This window comes from Heloderma suspectum, chromosome 1, assembly GCF_057233095.1.
Source record: "Heloderma suspectum isolate Gila_16-S chromosome 1, 16-S_ref, whole genome shotgun sequence".
Classification (NCBI taxonomy): Eukaryota; Metazoa; Chordata; class Lepidosauria; order Squamata; family Helodermatidae; genus Heloderma; species Heloderma suspectum.
In genome coordinates, this window is record NC_139458.1 from 194,216,652 (window position 1) to 194,234,981 (window position 18,330).

Here is an 18,330-nt window from a genome sequence, read left to right on the forward strand (position 1 = left end):
CTGGATGAGGTCCAAAGAGGTGTCCATGTGAGTGAAAGAGGCCATCATTAGGCTAAGGAAACAAAATAAACCCATCAGAGAGATAGCAACAACAGTGGGAGTGGCCAATACAACAGTTTGGAACATCCTGAAAAAGAAGGAATTAACTGGCAAGCTCAGCAACAGCAAAAGGCTTGGAAGACCACGGAAGACAACTAAAGTGGATGACCGCAGAATTCTGTTCATGGTGAAGAGGAACCTTTTCACAACATCTAGCCAGGTCAAGAACACTCTTGCGGAGGCAGGCATGTCATTGTCAACATCTACAGTCAAGAGACCCCTTCATGGATCACTGCCTTGTTGTGGCGAAGGGGCTTGCGTAACTCAGTGAAGCCATAAGCTATGCCGTGCAGGGCCACCCAAGACGGACAGGTCATGGCAGAGAGTTCTGACAAAATGTGGTCCACTGGAGAAGGAAATGGCAACCCACTCCAGTATTCTTGCCAAGAAAACCCCATGGAACGTATCACAAGGCTAAAAGAGATGACGCCGGAAGATGAGCCCCTCAGGTCGGAAGGTGTCCAATATACTACTGGGGAAGAGCAGAGGGTATTTCCAAGTAGCGCCAGAAAGAGTGAAGCGGCTGGGCCAAAGCCAAAAGGACACTCAGCTGTGGATGTGTCTGGTGGTGAAAAGAAAGTCCAATGCTGTAAAGAACAATATTGTTTAGGAACTTGGAATGTCAGATCAATGAATCAAGGCAAGCTGGAGGTGGTCAAACATGAGATGGCAAGATTGAACATTGACATCTTGGGAATCAGCGAACTCAAATGGACAGGCATGGGCAAATTTAATTCAGGTGACCATTATATCTACTCCTGTGGGCAAGAATCCCTTAGAAGAAAGAGCAGCACTCATAGTCAACAAAAGGGTGGGAAAAGCAGTACTGGGGTACAATCTCAAAAACGATAGAATGATCTCAGCAACTAAATCCATCCCAAAGAAAAAGAAATGCAAGAAAGCAAAGTGGCTGTCTGATGAGGCTTTACAGGTAGCTGAGGAAAGGAGGGGAGCGAAAAGCAAGGGAGAAAGGGGAAGATATACCCAACTGAATGCAGAGTTCCAGAGAATAGCAAGGAGAGACAAGAAGGCCTTCTTAAATGAACAATGCAAAGAAATTGAAGAAAACAATAGAATGGGAAAGACTAGAGAAAACTCACTGGAAAAGACCCTGATGCTGGGAAAGATGGAAGGCAAAAGGAGAAGGGGACAGCAGAGGATGAGATAGCTAGATAGCATCACCGATGCAATGAATATGGACTTGAGCACACTCCGGGAGAGAGCACCGGACAGGAAGGCCTGGCGTGCTGTGGTCCATGGGGTCACGAAGAGTCGGACATGACTGAATGCCTGAACAACAAGAAGAGAATTTTAGCCTGTATAGAGAAATCCCTATTATTACTGCAATTCTTACCCAGTCTTATTATATCATCTGAGAATATGGCAGCTTTCTTTTTAGATAACCAGGATGGAAGCTGTCATATGCCAGAAAAGAGTTGGCATCAGTAGGTTTCCTTTATACATGTGTCTGGATATTGTTACCTCAACCCTCATCAGCCCCAGGCAGCATGGCCAATGGTTAGAGATGATGGGAGTTGTATTCCAACAATATCTAGAGGCCACAAGTTCCCCATCCCTGATATAAAAGGTTGATAAAAGGTAAAGTGTTATCAATGCCCTACCGAACCTTTAAGACACAAGCACACTGCTTACGTACATCGGTGCAGTGAAGGCTGGTAGCGCCGATTTTGGTGGGGCTGCGAACCATTCTGGGTTTCAGTTGGAACCAGCCAGAACTCTAAAGGAGCTGTCCAACATGCTAAACCATAGCCCCAAAATAGGTTCAAGACTTTGTATAGCTCCTTTAGAGTTCTGGCTGGTTCTGACAGAAACCGAGAGTGGATTCACAGCCCCACCAAAATCAGAGCCACCAGCCCCCATTGAATCTTTGCTTGTGAATACTCATTCTTTTTGTATTTTTTCAAATGCTGCACACAAAGATGGCATTGTGATTTTAACTTTTTAAAAATAGGATCCTTTGGTTTGAACACAGAGGTACAATTACCAGCACCTTGCTTAAAGACCATCCCTATACCTGTAAAGGTTCTGAGACAGAGGGACAGGCTACAGCCACTGAGCCTCCCTTTCTGCTTCCTTTTTCCTCCAGGAGACCCCCTGCCCAGCTTTCTCCCCTACCTGCTGTGCAAAATGCATCAAATTCAAAATTAGAATAATCTTGGCCTTAGAAAGCAGGGGCAGAAAGTGGCTGAGAGACTGGAAGCCACGGGGGCTGTGTGCTGTCCCATGTGTTAGAAGAACCTGTGCAGAGCCAGTGTGGTGGAGTGGCAAGAGTGCTGGATATGGGTCAGAAGGACCTGAGTTTCAATCACTGCCCCTCCATGAAGCTCTGGACTAGTCATGTTCTCCTAACTTACCTCACAGGACTGTTGTGAGGATAAGATGTATGGCTCCTTGGAGGAGAAGTGGGATACAAATATGAGAAATAGATAAACTTTATAATCTAGGTAGCAACTCCAAGTGAGGACTGGCAACCCTACACAGAAACATTTACATACTGAAAATGGTCTCTTTAACTACTGTGCAGGCCTAAAGCTACTCCAGGGGGATTAGGTCCTGCATTCTCTCAGTTCATTTTGCCTCTCTTCTATTCCTTCTCTCCCTCTGCCCCTCTTGCCTTCTGGAAGCTTCTGCACAGTATATTTTTGGAGTCTGCCATCAGAACTGGTGGGAACACCACACTGGGAACCTGCCCCCCACTTCAAAGATTGCCTTCTTTCCCATTTTAGGTGTGCATAACGCATAGGCATCAGGCCTACCTGGTCTGAATGTGGAAGTTGTTTGTAGTCCCAGTATGCTCATAGTCATGGACTGCAGCCGCAAAGATCATTGCTAAGATTTCCAGTTCAGTGAGCCAGTGCTAGTCAACAAAAACAACAGCCCATCAGTATGTAGCACAAACAGTTCATCTCTGGCAAAACACTATACCAGTACAGATTCAACATGGCTTACATAACCCTGGTCTGACTTTAACAGAGCATGTAGTACACCTTAGAGTCCAGCCTTCCCCAACTTGGAGCTTCCAGATGTGTTGGACTACAACTCCCATCATCTGCAGCCAGCAAGGTGAATGGCCATGTTGGCTGGGGTGATGGGGCCTGCAGTCTGACACATCTGGAGGTCACCAGGTTGGGGAAGGCTGCACTAACACTATATAGCCTTTGCCCATATCCGTGTAGCCTTAAACCTAAAACCATGCTCATGTTACAGATTTCCTGCCAGATTGGGATGAAGATCTAAATTTCTTCCTCTTTCTTATTCATTGCCATCAGGATGCTCAGAAGTAGATGAGGCTACAAGCTCAAACTGAGTGTTTTCCCCTGGGAGAGGAGATTCTTTTTTAAAAGTGTATGGGCTGTGAGAAAATTAGCTGCCACAGTAAGCCAGAACAGATATTCCTTTAAATATGTGTTGAGCAGATATGTCTTTCCTCCCCATTTTTACTCTAGAGTACACATATGGCCCCAGTCTGGATCAAGACCATAGCATGGAATTGGGGGGGAGGGTGTTTAAGATCTGGATCAGGGCCCCTGCACCTACTAAAAAATGGTGCAGCCATTTAGGAGTAAAAATGGGGAAAAAGACCTAGCTGCTAGACACACATTACTGTACATTACTGTTTGCTTTGGCCCTAAAAGGTTTCTTTTAGTGACTACAAAATGCTGGTGGTGTCTGGAAACGGACCTTGAAGCATGTCTAAAGGTGTTCTTTGGATCATGGCCTCTGGTTTGTGAAATCAAAAATATATTTTCAAATATTGATCTAGTCAATGTTTAGTGGCCTTCTTTAGCTATGAATCAAGTCACCTCATCCAGTTCCTATGGGCCTGGCCCAAGTAATTTCCCTTACCATGATACCAGTAAGAAGCATGATGCAATGCACAGAGTGGGTAACGTCAGCGGCATGGATTAAGTTGTGGTAAGGGTTCCTGTATTTGCTGTAGCCAATTTCCAAAGCTTCTCCAAATGAAATAAGACTGGGAACAGGGATCTGCAAGAGGCAAACATCAAAAACAAAACAAACGTATCTCAGATGTGGGGTCTGCAAGGTGGACACACCCTGCTCATTTTGTCATTCCAGTCTCTAAATGCCACCAGTAAAATAGCACAAGGAAAAGCAATGCAGTAATACTCAGAAACAAGCTCTTTGCACATGCAGTGATAAAGGATGGGAAGGTGATAATTTCAGGGCACTTCCAGACAGCCAATTGCCATCTCTCCCATGGTCGTATGTTAAACTGGATTTGTGGGGAGCTAGCAAAGTGGGTCACTTCAAAATGTAGCTACTTTTCCTCTCAGTGTGGTTGATATTTGCCACGTGCAATGTGCAGCTTGCAATGGTCTAATGTGCACTGTCCCCTGTAGTCTGGATAGGAAGCATCAGGTGGAAACCAGCGAGAATGGAATCCACCACTGTGGGCACCCGGCAGGAGATGGGCAAGCATGGACTGTTTCCTCCTTCAATGTTCCCATTTAGACATGCATTTACTCTCTGTCTGCCATTCAATGTGCCCTTTTCTTCCTGTTTTCCCTAAACTGCAAGACTGGTGTGACTTGCCGAGGCAAAAGTGCACAAGAATCTAGTAGACGGTATAGTGACAAAAGAAGCAGAGCTATGCCTGATGTCAGGATTGACCCTGGGCACAGGGAGACAGTCAGCAGCTCAGATTCAGAAGAGGAGCCACCAGAACTGGGGGAGGCTTTTTCACAAGCCAGTTCAGATATGGGTAGGGGTGCTTCTCAGGTTACCAACTCCCAGATGGCCAGGCATGAAGCTTCCCCCTCACCCCCCTCTGTGAGAAGCAGCGAGCAGGAGGAGGAGGGGCTTGAGGACTGTGACCTAAGAGATGCGAGGCGGCGACGCAGAGCTAAGAGGGAAGTGTCAGGGGTGGAGCTTAGATGGTCGAACCAGTTAGAGAAGCATGAGAGGCTATGCAGGGAAGCATCACGCAAGGGGCAGGACCTCCCTCCCTAAGTTAGCCTAGCCAGATAGCCGCCCTTTCAAACTGCAGGCAACTTTCGCTGATCCCATTCAAATCCCCTGGAGGAACTCCTTTGTAGCCAGAGAGTCCTCGAGGATTTGCATCTGTAATGAACCTGTGAATAATGAATTAAAGGCTTGAGACTGAAGCTTTTCCTTTTGTGTGTTTGTGAGTGCTTAAGGAAAGAGGGTGCCAAGTGAATCATGACACCTGATAGGTCCAATCACTTGGCTTGTGAGTAGCATCCTGCTCTATATACAAAGGATGCTCCTCTTCCTTTAATAGCCTCATCATGTAGAAAGTGACACTTGCCCCAAATCATTCAAAAGCAAAGGCATGCATACCAGCATTTGCTGTTTAGGGCCCTGAGTGACACCAAACACAGGCAGAGAGCCATATCTCATTTCAGCTCTTTAGAGCAAGCTGAAAAGCAGCCACTCAATAAGTATTCATAGGCAATTCCATCTGCGATTCAACAACCACCCATAATCCTCCTGGACTACCACACTGGTGCCCACTGAGGCTGGTGGGACTGAGGGGACGGTCAACAGAGGCAGAGCCAAGGTCGGCACCAGAAGTGGAGCAGTCTTTTTAAACCCCCAGCAGCCCATACCACAGAAAGGGGAAACTGAGGCACATGAACTTTAAGTTCATGAGTGCAAAGTGGGGGTGGGGGATCGACACAAAAACACTCCTTTGGACTTACATTACCCTGTTCCAGCAACAACTCGGACTACACAGACAATAAGTGACTTTGAGATCAGGAGCGCGCCCACAGCATCCACACAGACACTCAGGCATTCTCAATCTCTTTAAGAAGAGAAGCACCAAATATGGTTGTTTGGATTGCTAGACAGACAGAAGGAGTACCTCAGAGCTTTGAAATCTTTGATAAAGAAGAGAATTCTAAGTTAGAGAATTTCCAGTTCAATTTCCTGCAATTTGTGAGATTCTAAATACAACGAGAAATGTCAAAGTGGACAATTAAAATGAACTGCTAACATTTACCCCCAAATGAAGCCTTTTAGCATTTCCAAGCATTTTAGCTTGGAATCCTCACTGGAAAAAAGCTAACCAAATATTCATCTTATTTCATCATTTATTTATTCCTAATACTTGTACCCTGCCTTTCTATAAAATAATCAAGGGAATTTGAACAAGTGTTTTTGAGAACAAATATTTTCACTACTCTGATCCCAGTGTGTGACTGAAAGCCACTAATGTCCCCCACCCCCCATCACAATCTCTCTCACACCCACAGCCATCCACATCCACAGACACCCCATTCTCAATGTCTCTTTCTTTCTTTCTCTCTTTCTTTCTTTCTTTCTTTCTTTTCTCACCCCGCAATCATACAGACAGACACACATAGAAAGTCACACACCTCTTTCATTCATACATACACCAGGCATTCTCAATCTCCCTCCACCCCTTCCAATTAATATAGACAGTCACACACAAAGAGACACCTCATTCACTGACAGATACACTCATAGACACACCCACCCATATTCACACAGACACTCAGCAGGCATCCCTTCTCTCGCGTATGCCAAAAACGTTAGTCTAAACACGCATAATGGAGCTGTGCATGATCGCTTTATCTAGGTTCGTGCAAGTGTGCATGGGCCTGATTCAGATTGGGTGCATAACACTCTGGGAGGGAGGATTAAACTCCCCCCTCCCTGTATTCATCCTGAATTTCCACACACACACCCCGAGGTGGGGAGGGGGTTAAAAAAAGAGAGAGAGAAGCCTCCATTGGAGTCAGTGAAGAACGCTCAGAACGTTCCCCCAGCCAGCGACTCAGAGAAGGAAAGCGGAAGACAACATGATGCAGTGACACTGGTGTGTGGGGGGATTGGAGGAGATGGAAAAGGGAGCAAGAAACTGCAGGCGGCTTGCTGCCCTCCAGCCCCCACCAGTGGGTTGCAACTGCAATCTTGGGCCATTGTCTGAGATAAAGGGCATCTCTACACTAGCTAAAATCCTGCATTTAAAACGGAGCTTCCTGCTTCCATTTTAAATGCAGGATCACAACAACTCCCCTTTTCACCTGCTTCCTTTCCTGCCTCCCCTTTCCCCCTCTTTCTCCCTGTATCTGAGTCTTCCATTATCTTTCATTGACCTCACTCCTCTTCTTGCCGCTTTTCCTCTTTTCACGGAGGGAACTCAAGCGGAACACAACGGGGTAATTTGATAGCTCATTATCTGCGATCTGTTTAAAAACGGAACAAAGGGCATTTAGCGCGGGAGATGCCTTGGAGGCTCACACCGCCATCTAAAGAGCCCACAAACTTCTGTAATTGAGCCATCTCAATAGCAGGATAAAAGCTCCATGTGAAGGAGCCCAAAGCTCCCAGAGCTTCACTCAGTCAGGGAAACTTGTCACTGAGGGAGGTCACCAGGTGACTCCTGACCATTCCTGAATTCAGTCTTCTGCCTTCAGTCTTCCATACGCCTGCCCCCTGCCCAAGGTTCATGTCTGTCCTTGGGCCTGAGCACCTAACAGGTGGGCCACTGCTTACAACGTCTTTCAAATGTTGCTGTTCATTTAGCAGGTTCCCATCTCTTAGGGCCTTTCCATATGTTACTTCTCTCACACATGGAAATAATGCACACCATGGCTACCAGCTGCCCATTCTCATGACAGACAAGAAACAGACACTGTACTTCATTAAATGACAATAGGCATGAGTTTACAGAAATTATTTAGGAAAGAAGTAACATGATGTATCCCTTGGGTTTGGGGGATATGTATGGTTAGAGAACTTTTCTTACCTTGAAACGGCTCAATAGATCATATCTGGTAAACAATTCATACATCATAAATTTCAGGCTGTGGCCCCCACTTGCTTCATTTAGGGCAAATACATCAAATGACCATTTATCAACATCCTGTAAGCAAGAAGGGGAGAAAATAATGAAGGAGTTTCATACTCCCCTCCCCACAGGATACAAATCATTCTGAAAATTAATAAACTTTGTTATATTAAACCAACAAGTGCTATTTGAATAATGTCCGTGACCAATCTAATGCTAAAGCAACTAGTTCAGATATACATATAGATCCATCCTAACTAGTTGCATGAACATTCAATTTACTTAAATCTGCTTCAGTTAGTTTGCTTCTTTAGTGCATTAATGTATATATTGCTTTACACAACCAAAGAGTCCTGAAGAGATTTACAAAAAAGGATAAGATACAAAGAATACAATATATCAACCTACCCCAACCTGGTGCCCCCTGGCATTTTGGACTACAACTCCCAGGATTCATGACCATTGGCTATGTGGGCTAGGGCTGATGGGAGCTGTAGTCCAAAATATCTGAAAGGCACCAGATTGGTGAAGGCTGCAATATATAATAGTATATTCATTAAAACCATAAAAATTTACTAAAAATGCCCATTCTCAAAATTGCCTAAAGTCATGCCCCATCCAGAATAGTAATAAACAACAGAAATAACCACCAAGGCCAGTCCCTTAAAACTATCTAAATGCCAAGGAGAAGAGAAACTTCCTCGCCTGATGCCAAAAGGATGGCAGAGTCGGTGTCAGGTGAGCTTCCTTGGAGAGAGCATTCCATATTTGTGGGGCTACCGCAGAAAAGGCCCATTTTCTTGTCACCACTCTCCAAACATCTCTCGCAGGGAGCACGGAGAGAACCTTTCTATACTGAAGCTACCACACCCATGGGAAGGCTAGTCTAGAAGGAGAAACAGTGGGCTAACCCGGTTGCTAGGGAATCCTGACAAAAGAACAATGATTACCATTCCATGCAACAGTTTTCAAATTGGATCTGTCTTATTGTTCTAATAATATTCAAATGAAATCGCAACTTAACAAGAACAAAAAAGCAATACAATCACAAACCTTTTGTGAATGTGCAAAAATCTTCCTTTGTGTAATATGTATTTAAAATCAAAATACTTAGGAAATAATTCATCCAAGCAAGTGGTGCTTTATTTTCTCTCCATGTCAAAAATGTGTACTCCAGTACATGGCCATGTGGATAAACTTTCATGTGAATCTACCACGTTTACCTGTGTTCATGGCAACTACAGCTACAAGCAGAGAAATGTCTGTGGCTGTTATACATACACTGATAGTTCATGCAAACATGTCTCCATAGGGTCATGTCCCGCCATATGCAAACAAAGGAAAGAAAATGAAAACTTGATTGTGTGAACAAACCCTTAGTGATTCAGCAAAACCACCTGGAACGTATACTGAAAATAATCCAATCTCCTCTCTCCCTCTGTGAATAAATATATTACTTTGTACAGTTCTCAAACTGATCTCACCTTAAAAGTTGCTATCACTTCAGCTGGATAGGCCAAACCAACCATGCTGGAGGTCCTTCGATACATTCTAGAAGAAATGAAGATTAAATGAAATGGCACTTGAAAACTAGTAGTAGTATATTTATTTGTTGGGAGCAGTTCTTGTGAACTTGTGTGAAGTTCTTTTCAAAGTTTGAATTAGATTCAATAAATTAAGAAACTCTTAAGATCATATGAAAGACAGGGACCTCAACGTCCTATAAAAGTTCCCTCCTGTTAAACAGAATTTTCATGTGCTTAGCACACGTCAGACTTTCAGACCTCTCTTCAAATTATCGTAACTGCCCAGAGAGCTTTGGCTATTGGGCAGTATAGAAATGAAATAAATATATAAATAACAAAGAAAACTAAGAGAGCAATCCTATGGCCGCTAAACAGTGGCTAGACGGCCATAGGATATGCCGTTTTCCGGGAACTGACCTCGGAGCCCGCGCTCCAGGGTCGGTTCCCAGAAAACCTATCTCCTCTCACTTCCGCGCTGCCTCAGAGGCAGTGCAGAACATCCCTGTCCTCCACGCTCGGAAGAGGAGCGCGGAGCGGCCAGAAAGGCGTGTCTGGGGCATTCCATGTCTGAATGTGTGTCTGGGGCATTCTGGGGCAGGGAGAGCGTAGCTGCCTGTATGATACATCCAATGTGTCATACAGCAGCTTCCTTCCCTGCTCCGTGCTCCTGCAGCTAGACAGCCGCAATCAGATGTCTAGCCAAAATAGCAGGGCAGGGGAAGAGCGGAGGGCACAATCCCCTCCGTGCTTCTCCTGCCCTGCTTAGGATAGGCGGCCACCTCTGAACTCAGAGGCGGCTGCCTATCTCGATAGGATTGCGCCCTTAAACAAATGAAGACACCCATAAATGAAAGATAGATAGGATGCCACTTAACAATGCCATTCTTTCTCTTCGCTCCTCGGTTACTTCCAAATACAAGTCTACGTAAATATCAAGCACCAGCCTCTCACTTGGTTTAAAAGGATGACAGTCCACTGCCTTCATTGTGAACAAAAGAAGGTATAATTCTAAGAGAATTACAGTGCAATCCTAGACATCCCTACTCAGAAGTAAGCCCCAATGCATTCAATGGGACATACTCCCAGGGAAGCGTGTATAGGATAAGAACATAAGAAGAGCCTTGCTGGATCAGACCAAGGGCCCATCCAGTCCAGCATTCTGTTCACACAGTGGTGCAATCCTATGCAAGTCTACTCAGAAGTATGCCCCACTGAGTTCCATAGGGCTTACTCCCCAGTACGTATGTCTAGGACTACAGTCTTAATGTATTTGTTGTTGCTTAAAACAAAACAGAAACAAAACATCAGTTTCAGCATGTTTTGATATAAATAAGCACAAATCTCAGAGTTTGTATATCCAGAGCTTTTCAAAGTTCAGGGAATCAGGGAGGATAGAACCCAGCCTGTGGTTCAGTTGTTTACTGCCTTTTGAACAGGAAGTTCGAGATTAGAAATTCTGCTAAATCAAGTGTTTACCTCTTGCTTACTATGCCACTTGCTTAGTGGTGCTGAAATCGACAGTGTACTCAATCACTGCCATATTATTCACAAAGCCAGGGAGCTCACCTTTCTACAAAAATCCCAGCTTGGACAGCATGCACGATGCTTCGAAATTTGGGTTTTTCCTCCGGCCTCCTTTTCGTCATCCCCATTTTCCTCGTGAAGGTAGAAGCCAGCCAATCCCGTACTTCCAGCGGGACTGAATCTGACTGGATATCCGACAGTTCATCCTCTGTATCCAGGAGCCTCCTGAAAACATAGATCATATGCATTAAGGAATTTAGAAGGCCCACCCGCTTCAGTTCGCATGGATGGGAAAATGGGTACCAAGTGCCATAGGCTCCCAGGTAATCAGAACTGCAGCTTGAGAGCTACATGACGCTGCTCCACTTCACCTGAATATGGTGCAGATGACTACTGCCCAAGCACAGCCTGCCCCAGCTTGGTTCCCTCCAGGCAGGCCTCGCTCACAGGAATGTAGGGAGCTAGTTTGTGTTTTTTTAAAACCAAGTCAGAGCATGGCTTCATCTGGCTCCATATTGTCTAAACCAGTGGAGGCTGGTGGCTCTGAGTTTGGTGGGGCAGTGAATCTATTCTGGTCCAGTCAGAACCAGCCAGGACTCTGAAGGGGCTATCCAAGGTGCTGAACCTGTTTTGGGGACAGGGTTCAGTACCTTGGATAGCTCTGTTAGAGTTCTGGCTGGTTCTGACTGAAACCCAGAATGGATTCACAGCCCCACCAACATCGGAGCCACTCGCCTTCACGGGTCTAAAATGACTGGCTGCTTCTCTCCAAGGTTTCAGACAGGAATCCTTCCCAGCCCTACCCGGAGAAGCCAAGGATTGAACCTGGGGCCTTTTGTTTGCAAAGGAGGTGCTCTATGACTGAAAGGAGGTGCTCTATGACTGAACAACCAGTCAAGATTGAAATAGACCCTCGCTCAATCATGTCAGGATTTTAAAAGTAAGGCAAGAAATAAAAAGGGTGCAAACCCCCCCCCCACAAATTGTATTATTCAGATAATATTCAGCCATATTCATGTCCACATTTCATATTTGTATGTGTTCTTCTTTAGGAGGAAAAAAACTCCACTTCCCTCAATAAGTCAGGGAGCTATATATACATCTAAAAAAATCTTCTGGGCAATGAAAAGAACTCATTTTCTCATTTTGCTGCTTAAATCCTCTACATATCTCCCTGAAGGATGTCACTGATTCCCCAAGAAAGAGCAATACCATTCAACACATGCATACATTGGATTTTTATATGAACAATAACAATTATTTTGCACTCCTGAGATCCTTTTTCTTCTTTCATCATGCTACTGGGCTCACTGAGAGAGTGAACAATCTCATGATCATATGCACACAAATGCTTCTCCTTATATGAACTCCCCCACCCTCTCTCCCACTTTTAAGAATGACAGGGAGCCCTTGCTCAGAATTCCTTTGTCCAAAGAAAGTAGGATTGGAGGAGGGAGGAGGAGCAAAGCCTTTATCCACAATGGTCCTTCTGAGGCTTGGGAAGGACGAAAATAGATGAAAAATAGATGTTTCAGTATGATTTGCTGCTGAGATTCAGGAACCTTTGCAAGTCTTGCTGATTTTGGAAATTAAGCAATTCAAAAGCAATTGGATCATGCTGTTCATTAGAAGTAGCCAGGGTTTTGCTGCTCATGTGTTATTGTTGATTTTCTTGTTGATTACTCGTTGATGTTTTTGGTTTATAATAGTCTTATAAGCCCCCTTGCTGAGGAAAGTTTAAAATAAAATAGAATAGAATAGAAGTGCAACCATCATGATGTATGTAAAAGTATCTAGAACGTAATTTAATGTGAAAGAAAGAAAAGCATTTGATCAATGAGGCTCGCAATCTTATCTGCGATGCCCAAATGTCAACATTAAATGCATCAATGTCCCATTCCAGGAGGCTGTAGAGGAGGAGATGAGAGGGAGAGTATGGCCATTCCACCAGCGCTACTGAAGACCATCTCTATGAAGGCTCCTCCTCCCTCAACTGTCATCACCAGCAGCAATTCCAGCAAGCTGTACTAAGGGAGTTGAGAAGGGAAACGAGGCCATTCCACCAGCCCTGATGACAGAATTAATTGCACCCACCCACTCTTTCCTCCCCATTCCTTTTTTCTTGTGAGTTGTGACTTTTTAAATGGTAAGTCAGCAGGCAGGAACTGCCTTCTTTGATGGATTATATGTCTCTCCGGGAGCCTTTTTGGCTGAGTAGGAGAAAAATACGTTAAATAAATTATAAATGTTGTCACCATTCTTATCCAGGTAAATAGCAGACTGTGAGCCTGTTCAGACATAACGCCAAACCATGATGGTTAGCATTTTTTCGATAACCATGGTGGCTTCGCATAATGTCTAAACAGGGGTCTGACCCAACCATCGTGGTCTACCATGCACAAACCACACCAACTAACCACCTGCTGCAAGATGGTTAGTGGTGCTAACCATGGCTTAGTGTGATGTCTGAACAGGCCTCGTGGTTAACAGAGCACTTCCATACAGCTCCGTGGCAAGAGTGGCCGAAAATGGCCGTTACAGGAGCGGGGCTGCTGATGGTAGCCATTTTCTTCCTTCTTTCTGATTCCGTTACAAAAAGGAGTAAAACATAAATAAAAACATTGAAAATTGTGCAAACATCACCATAAAAATGTGCATTTGTGCAAATGCACATTTGCACAAATACCACAATTTTTGCACAAATTTTCAACATTTTTATTTAGTTTTTACTTATTTTTGTAATGGAATCAGGAAGGAAATGGCCACCAACAGCAATCAGCAGCCCCACTCCTGTAAAAGCCATGTGAGCCACTGAGGGTGCTGGGATGCATGAGGGAGCAGTGGGAGGACTGCAGGAGGGAGGGTGGTTGGAGAGTTGTTAGGCTAACCACGCTGTGGGCCATGGTTAGCTGCATGTGTAGCAGCGGTTCTCACAGTGGTTAGCACTAACCACTCTGCACCATGGTTAGCCTAACCACCTTGCCCCAGTATGCGTCTGAACAGGGGCACTGGATTGCATCCAATGGTGTCCATCAGTTAGCAAGAGTGGCTGAATAACTGAGTTCACAAAGAGAAGGCTTAGCAAAACAACCTTTACTTCGTTGCAAAAATCACACACAAACACCCTGAAACAAGAGCTAAACCTTTGGTGTAAGAAAAGAAGCCCTGGTAAAATAGCAAACACAACTTTGGTGCCTCCTTGCTAGTAGGCAATGTTCTCTGCATGTATCCAGCAGAGCTGATTAGCTCCGCACCCTGGGCGAGCCCTGCTATTACATCTTTAACACTCTACACAAGGATGTTAATCGGCTGTTAATCCACTGTGTCTACTTTCAGTTTAATCACAGAACTGAGATCCCAGCACTACACGAAGAGCATTTCTTTTCCTGCTTTTCTGCCACATAACCTCTAGGTAGCAGTGTGGTATAGCAGAACAGTGCAAATACGCAAGTGAAAAAAGATGGTGGTTGCTTTCACAATTTAATGCTGCATTTTCCCTGCTCTGTGCTGGGAAAGTGCTAGTTAGACTCAGAAGCGAAACTGGAATGTCATGACAGCACTAAAGAAGCTGTTAACAACCATTAGCAGTGAATGGCACGATAAATACCTCGTGTACAGAAACCCTAAGAGTGAATTAACCCTTTGGTGAAACTTTCTATTAGCATGATCTCCCACCATCGCTATTCCAACACTATCCGCCAGTGGACTGGACACTTTAGATGGAACAGATTCCCCTTCCCCTGAAGCCTTCTGCTTCCCACCTGCCAAAATCTGCTCTGGAGGGTTGGATGACCCTCTGGACCAAATTTAGGAGATGGAAGGGGGGAGGAGAGGACAGGGAAGTCTGCTCACATCATATTGGATGGAGCCTGTAAAAATCCATATTGACGTTCCAAATTATACAGAATACAGGTTTTGAAAGCATATTCTTTGGTGTTCTGTTATATTTTGTTTTATGATATACTGTTGTCAAGGTTCCACTTATGACCTGGGCCCCCTGAGCAACCCCTTAAGGATCTCTTGCCTCCTTAAGAGTCCCACCTTCCTTCTTTTCAACTTCTTCCCAGTAACATGGGGTTTAGGCTGTAGATGTGGGGTGGCTGACACTCTAGTCACAGGGTTGAACCGCAATAGTTTACTGGTAAATTTAAAGCTAGCAAATCACAACTAAGGTAATTACACAATAGAGCTGAGTGATACAAAAGGCATTAAAAGAAAATAAAAGTTGCAAAACTCAAGTTCCTTTATCCTAGCTGTCCTTAGACTTTTCTAGGCTGCTTCTTCCTCCTCACTCTTCAGACTCTGCTCTCATTTCAGGCTCTAGCTGTCTCTCTGTTCTTGCTGGCTCTCTCACTCGCTTTATCTACCCTCCTCCCTCAAAACCAAAAGTACTACTTCACACCTGAAGAAGTGAAACTTAAGTGGAGAAATGAAACTACAACTCTCAGGATTACCCCTCCCAACAGAAAACTCTAGGCCTCTAAGCCTGACCTTTTCTTGTCTTTGCCTCTGTAGGCCTCAAATCTTAACAACTGTCTTTTACTTTTCACACTGTATTCGAGGGCACAGATAGGGAAATGGAGTAAAAGGGTGTAGGATTGTCCAGTCTCACTCACTGCCTCATGGCTGGCTGGGGGATGCTGGGAGTTGTAGGACTTATTTCTGTCTAAACAACCATAGGATTGCACTGTAAGCCTAGTTTAATTTTGTTTTCAAAGACTAGTTTTATTATTACCTTGCTCAGGTGGGGGTGCTTCTCTGCCCATGATGGATATTAATAGAAATTTCTGTTTGAACATAAAACAGTTGCTTCTTTTAGCCACATTTTTCTTCAATTCCATTCAGGATCTTCCTCTTCCCTTTGTGACAAATTTCTGGGAACTCCCAAGAGGTTTCTAATTCTCAGGAGATCTCAGTGATAGTTCCAGTGAAAGAGTAAATCTTAATCCACCATGATTCGTTTCCTGGAATTCAGTTACTTCAAACACATGCTGTGTGGTGATAGCAGCGGCTAAAAGACCTGTGTCTTCGGCAGACACAGCAGCTGACATATCCATTCGCAAGGCCTTTCCCTCAAGGCCAGACTCTCCATTAGACATGGTGAGGCAGTCTGCCTCAGGCAGCAGATGGTAGGGTGCAATTGATGGGCAGCATATTGCCAATGTATTTAATTATTCTGGGTTGGATCCAGACTTAGTGATACTTAGAGTAGATCCCAAAAAAATCATGGGACTTCTCTTAGTCATGACTAACTCAAGTCCCATTGATTTCAGTGGGTCTACTCGATATATCAACACAGACGTATACATATCATGATGGGTACAATTAGGATTCTTTGCTAAGTAATTGCTTTGCCGAGTATATCCAGAAGCAGAAAACCCAATGCACAATAGGACTGGTTCTTTCCAAGCACACACTTAAAACTGAAAGTCACTGAGATGACCTCTTGGATGAAAATTCTCTGTTCGGAGAAACACAGATGCACTTTGATCCTCCATCCACTTACGCAGATGTTTCATTTGCACACCAGAGCAGTGTTGTCAGGACCCATGGGGGGAGGGGCAGTTTGCTTCAAAAAGGCCCAGGTATCTCCAGCCTCAAAAAAGGCACCCACCCCTAAGATGTGTTGCTTTGTGCCTTCTAGTTTAATGAAGCAGAAGTATAGGCTTGTTGACCTTGTTGTGGTCAGTTTTACTAGAAAAGGGGAGATGCTGCCCTTTCAGCACTGACCCTGAAGTATCCCCACATCCCCTTCTTATCTCACAGGTATGGGGTGGCTATTCTCCCCCATCCACTTGGTGTCTAGGAGGAGGCTTCCTCCTGGGTGATCACGGGTACAGCCCCCTTCACATGTATTTCACCTCCTCCTGCAGGGCATACACTGGGTCTTCCTTAACCTGAGCAAAGGGCTGGATGTGCCTGATCTCATCTGATCTCAGAGGCTAAGCAGGGTCAACCCTGGTTAGTACTTGGATGGGAGACTGCCTGGGAATCAGGTTTCCTGCACTGAGTAGGGGGTTGGACTCGATGGTCTTGTAGGCCCCTTCCAGCCCTATGATTCTATGTCCTGTCACTATAAGAACATAAGAGGCCTGCTGGATCAGACCAAGGGTCCATCTAATCCAGCATTCTGTTCACACACTGGCCACCAGATGTCAACCAGGAACCCCAAGCAAGACATGAGCGCAACAGCATCCTCCCACCCATGTTCCCCAGCAACTGGTGCACTGTACATAGGCATACTGCCTCTGATTATTGGAGGTAGCACATAGCCATCAGGACTAGTAGCCATTGATAGTTTCCTCCTCCAGTGTCTAACCCCCTTTTAAAGCCATTCAAGTTGGTGGCCATCACTACCTGTTGTGATAGCGGTGCACTAAAATGGGTGCACCCTGAACCACTCTGCTACTGCTACATGACTTAGCCTCACTCATCCTACTCCCCTCTCCACTTCATCTGAGGCTCATGTCCCTTTCCCTGCTGTGCTCCAGACCTGCCTCTCCTGTCACCCTCTCACCACTGCATACAGCTCTGTCAATGCCCTCTCCTGGGTTCAATCCTTCCCATGGGCAGACAGCACACCCAGATGACATGATCACTGGGCACCACCACTTGCAATGAGGTTCTCCAGCTGGACTGTCAGCACCAGGGCAGGAGGCATGCTGTGCCAAGGTCAGTGAATCCACACCGCAAGCATGCATGGAGTCTAGGGCCATGTTTCCATGACAACGGAAGGGTGAAGACAATGAAGAAATACTGGATTTTTCATAGAATCAGCATGGCTCCACACGGGGCTCCACGAAGGAGTGGACCGCACCATTATAAGTCGCTGACAGAAACATACTTCTGGGTGGGGTGGGGGGATTGGAAGTGAACATCATCAGACTGGCAGGGGCTGCTCAACCAATAAGAGAGGCTCCCCCCTCCAGGCTCTACTCCCCTTCCTCCTGCCCCCCTGGTTAGGCAATAATGCAAAGGATTGAAAATGGCATGAATTACTCCCAAAAAGCCTTGAACCAAACAGCAGAGAAAAGCACCTTTGGAAATAGCACTTCACAGTCATTAGGGGAGTTGCTATGCCTTTCACCAGATGAATACATGATGTACCCTGGGTGTACTTAGTGTTTTTGGCTTAATGGCAATCTCAATACATTGGGGAACAAGCCTCATTGACCTCAGCAGGAGTTACTTCTAAGTAGACTTCCCGGACCCATGCCCAATTCTGCCCATTTTTTCCTTTCCCTCTAAATACCAGGCTTCCGCATTAGCAGGCACCCCTGAATAAATGCACTATTGCGCGATAGTGCAAACGCGTGATAGTGTACTTTCAGGAACAAGCCTCATTGCCTACAACAGGAG

At 45.2% G+C, this 18,330-nt stretch overlaps 1 protein-coding gene across 2 annotated transcripts in view; it reads right to left on the reverse strand.

Annotated features, from left to right (window-relative positions):
• The window catches only part of PDE1A (phosphodiesterase 1A), a 214,976-nt gene that overhangs the window by 26,842 nt on the left and 169,804 nt on the right, over nt 1-18,330 (reverse strand). For both annotated transcript variants that reach the window (XM_084829855.1, XM_084829848.1), the window contains exons 3-7: nt 11,014-11,196; nt 9,406-9,472; nt 7,880-7,996; nt 3,967-4,107; nt 2,877-2,977 (exon numbers count right to left, since the gene is read on the reverse strand). In XM_084829855.1, the coding sequence (XP_084685981.1) occupies nt 2,877-2,977; nt 3,967-4,107; nt 7,880-7,996; nt 9,406-9,472; nt 11,014-11,196 (609 nt within the window). The remainder of the gene's footprint in view (nt 1-2,876; nt 2,978-3,966; nt 4,108-7,879; nt 7,997-9,405; nt 9,473-11,013; nt 11,197-18,330) is intronic.